The 4,262-nt window shown below is 49.2% G+C and overlaps 1 protein-coding gene across 1 annotated transcript; it reads right to left on the reverse strand.

Moving 5' to 3' along the window:
* On the reverse strand, positions 1,254-2,669 carry LOC8072610 (metacaspase-9). The gene is made up of 2 exons (XM_002453994.2): positions 2,160-2,669; positions 1,254-2,020 (listed from the first exon to the last, which is right to left on the reverse strand). Exons 1-2 carry the CDS (start codon positions 2,536-2,538, stop codon positions 1,443-1,445), a joined length of 957 nt encoding a protein of 318 aa, XP_002454039.1. The 5' UTR covers positions 2,539-2,669; the 3' UTR covers positions 1,254-1,442.

Here is a 4,262-nt window from a genome sequence, read left to right on the forward strand (position 1 = left end):
AGGTGCACTAAACAAGACCTCTCTTTGGGCACGGGGCACGGGGAAGAAGCGCCACATGTTCAGCGGTTGCTCCTGCACTACCTGCAGCATCCCCTCACCCCTCACGCAGCTACATGCAGTTCTCTATACCAAAAAAAAAAAAAAACAGCTGGGGCAAGTTGTCCCATCTGGAACTTCTGCAGGGAGAGAGAAAGACGAGCATATGAGGCCTTGTTTAGTTCCCAAAAATTTTTAAAATTCCCCATCACATCAAATCTTTGGTCGCATGCATGAAATATTAAATATAGATGAAAATAAAAACTAATTGTACAGTTTACCTATAATTTGTGAGATGAATCTTTTGAGCCTAGTTACTCCGTGATTAGACAATGTTTGTCAAATAAAAACGAAAGTTCTACAGCTAAACAAGGCCTGACAAAGGAAGGGCAAGAAAGACGGGATCCAAAGGGAGGTGAAAAATGGTACAACATGTTCGATGGAAATTATTGTTGGCTGATTTATTGTGAGAGAAAAACACTGCTGACTAGTAGAAAAAGTACGGCCGATAAGAGAAGCGAACAGATTGGAACATGAGATTTTTTTTTTACTATTCTTATATGGTTTTCCTGCAAATTTAATCAAATTCTTGAAGTTCCTAGTGAAGTTTCAGCATTAGAAACAAGTCTTTAGGGTTTTAGAGTGGTGTAAGAGGATTGTATTGTAATCGGAATGGTTGTTGGGATGCGCTGGGGTAGCTAGCACTCACTCTATTTGATCTCCTTGTTAGATTGAGACCTGGGAAATATGATCGTTCGGCCTGCTCGGTGTACTGGGCTGCATAGGTTTTTCACTATTTTTTCTTTCTATTAGTTGGCCTGTCAAGTTAGCATATGGGCTAATTTTGGCCCATCTTAGACCCAAATTTTGCACTGGGTTGAAAATTATGGCCCACATCCACCTAACACACTGATTCCATTCTACTCCCTTGATTAGACGCTAGCAGCTCCAATTAATCGACCCCCCCCCCCCCCAAAAAAAAAAAGGAAAAGGAAAAAAACTCCAATTAATCGATGGCGTGCCCCGTTCCTCTTCCATAGGAACTTTTTTCATGAAGTGCAGGTGGATACTTTTTCTTTTTCCTATACTTTTCTTATGAAAATTAGGCCAGGTTTACAGGAATTTCATGTAAAAAATGGAGGATTCCTTTTCCTATAGGATTCGACACTTGTGTTTAGCATGCAGATAAATGTACTAAAAATTGCAGATAGACAATATAATGGGGAATCTGTACTGGCATGACCATGATGCATGCTGCCTCGTATTTTTTTTCTCTGTATGCAATGCACACAGGTAGTTATTTACTAATAAATAATAATAAGCGCACGCACAAATGGCCTAGGAATAACAATAGTAGTAATCAATCATGACTCATGAGAGCGTGGGCACGGTGGCCGTCTCCTTGCTCAGTTCCGCTGGCCCAGGAATGGCACGTCGGCGTTGGCGTCGCTGCAGTAGAGGCAGGGGTGCTGCTGGAACCCCTGCTCGCCGAGCACCTCCCTGGCGCGGCGCACCACCTCCCGGTTGCTCATCGGCGCCGGGTGCGCCGCCAGCACGGCCTGCAGCGCGGCGGTGAACGCCCCGCACGCCGCCTTGCCGCCGCCCGCCGGCACGTCCGCCGACAGCTCGTCCTTCTGGCACCCGCTCAGCAGGATCCCGGCGTCGGCGTCGGCGTCGTCGGCGCTGCTGTTGCCGTGGCGGTGGAAGTGGAACTTGGCGCTGGCGTCGGCGCCGAATAGCGCCACGAGGTGGTCGGCGACGTGGTGCGACGCGCCCAGGCCTGACGCGCCCGACAGGTGGCCGAGCACCGCGGCGTACGGGAGGAACCGGCCGACGGCGTGGAGGTCGCGGTCAGCGGCGTCGGCGTCGGGGCCGATCTGCTCCTTCTCCTGGTCGATGAGGCCGCCGCTGTGGCACGAGTCGGACACCATGGTGAAGGTGGCGCCCCGCGGCACGCGGTCCACCAGCTCCCGGAAGTCCACGTCTGCCGTCCGGCACCGACGACGTCGCGCGCGCGAGCGTGCATGCATGCAATGCAAGCATGTCAGTCAGATGTCAGAAACGACGTCGACGCGCCCAGCCAAGCATGCGTGCATGGGATGTCAGCGTAGACAGACACAGACCTGTGATGAGGTTGAAGTCGCAGGGCACGATGGCCTCGTCGTCGTCGTCGCGGCCGCCATAGCCGGCGGCGCTGACTACGGGCGGGACGAGCGTGCCGTGCCCGCTGAAGTGGAAGAAGAGCACGTCCCCGGGCGCCGCGCGGGCCACCATGTCGGCCAGCGCTCGCCTGACGCCGGCGCCGGTCGGGAGCACGCCACCGGCGGCGCCGGGCTCGTCGGTGAGCACGGTGACATCGCCCGGCGCGAAGCCGAAGCGGTCGAGGAGGACGGCGCGGATGGCGTGGACGTCGTTGATGCAGCCCCGCAGCTCGTTCTCCGTGCCGGCGTAGTTGCACCCCACCAGGGTGGCCAGCATCTTCTTCTTCTTCCCCACCTCCATTGCTGTCTTCGTTCTACTTCTTCTAGCTCTAGCTCTACCCGTACCTCTGATGTGTGCTTCAGTGAGACAGAGACATCGATCTCTGCGGCCTCTACTATAAATAGGCTTGGTGATCACCAGTGTTCAGTTATGTTAATTGAGTACGAGCGTTGTTAAGGTTTATTTGTTGCTTGCCTAGTGGATGCAAGCTAGCTAAGGACAGGGATTTGCCTTTGGACTTTGTAGTAAAGCAAGCAGCTGGACTGCATGCAGGTGGTGGCTGGTTGGCTGGTTGCCATGCACAATTGCCATATCCCAACCGAGAGCTGCTGCGTGATCGGCATGCACTTGCAGACTTGCAGTCAGATCAGATGCAGATGGATGAACCATCACGCACAAAATTCATCCCAACGAGGCAAAGACGTAGAGATGTAAAAGCTTAAGAATGAATGTTTAGGCGAGAAAGATTTCATAAAGAGGACGACTCGTGTCGTACCGAGAAGGTACAGGATAACAGGAAGATAACGAACATCGACCGTCCGTTCATCCTAGCTGACCAGAGCCTGATGAGGACGTACGTGAAAAATGCAACTAGGTCGTCAACAATCGTTCTTTGAAGCCGGGGAGCTTGCGTGCAAGGATGATTGTATCCCAATACCTAAAGATCACTACCATAATATGCTTTATTGAACTTTTCATGGCTACAGTGTGAAACTTCTGTCACTACATTGGAGAGGGTCTGAGAATCTTTGTAAATCTTTATTGACCTCCTAGAGCGATGTGTGTTGTAGCGAACTTCTCCCCCTTAATATAATGATACGTAAATTTTTTGTGTGATTGAGAGAAAAAAACAATGTGAAGCTCCTTTTTGTAGGTAATAATTATGATTTGATTCCTCATTTAGTCATTTGTGAGGACGGAGGCGAAAATTGTTTTCCATCATCTAAAAACTATTATATAAATTATATAATGTTTTCTTTTTGAGAATATATATTCCTGTCATGTAATTAGTGTGAGACTAATGGTAGTTAGTGTCCTTGCCTTGAGTTTGCTTCTACGCCAGGCTAATCCATCTTTCTTCATTGTAACGACGACTAATAACTTAATAAGGTCTTGTTTGGGAGGCCTGGCCATGTTCCCACCGGCATTGACTTGTGTACTGTAGCATGCATAAAATAGCAGGTGCAGCCCAAGTCGAAATACATATTTTTTGGGGGAAAAGGTGCTGGGTGGCACACGCTCAACCTCCACCCCGCCTGTAACGCCATATCAGAACAACTATTATAGCAGGCTGTAAGCCAGCTAAATTCTGAGGTGGAGGAGAGAGAAGAGGAGAGAGAGTAAAAGCGGACTGTAAGCTTACAGCCGGCTTAGACACAAAAACCAAGAAAATCTGTAAGACAGACAAGTGGGTCATACATTAATAGTGATAAGCTAACCATTATATGAGTGGGCTGTAAGAAGGTTGTAAAGAAATCTTATAGCCAGCAACTGGCTGTATTATAATACTTGCTCTCACTCGGTGCCGCCGCCACCGCCACTGCAGCTCCCGTCCCCACTATCATTGGTCCTCTAGCATATCGCTGGAGGCCAAAGGGACCGGAGATACATTGTTTTTAGGCCCTGTTTAGTTAGACCCTCAAAAATTTTTCATCCATCCCATCGAATCTTTGAACAAATGCATGAAACATTAAATGTAGGTAAAAAATTAAACTAATTACACAGTTTGGTTGAAAATCATGAGA

The sequence above is a fragment of the Sorghum bicolor genome, chromosome 4 (assembly GCF_000003195.3).
Source record: "Sorghum bicolor cultivar BTx623 chromosome 4, Sorghum_bicolor_NCBIv3, whole genome shotgun sequence".
Lineage (NCBI taxonomy): Eukaryota > Viridiplantae > Streptophyta > Magnoliopsida > Poales > Poaceae > Sorghum > Sorghum bicolor.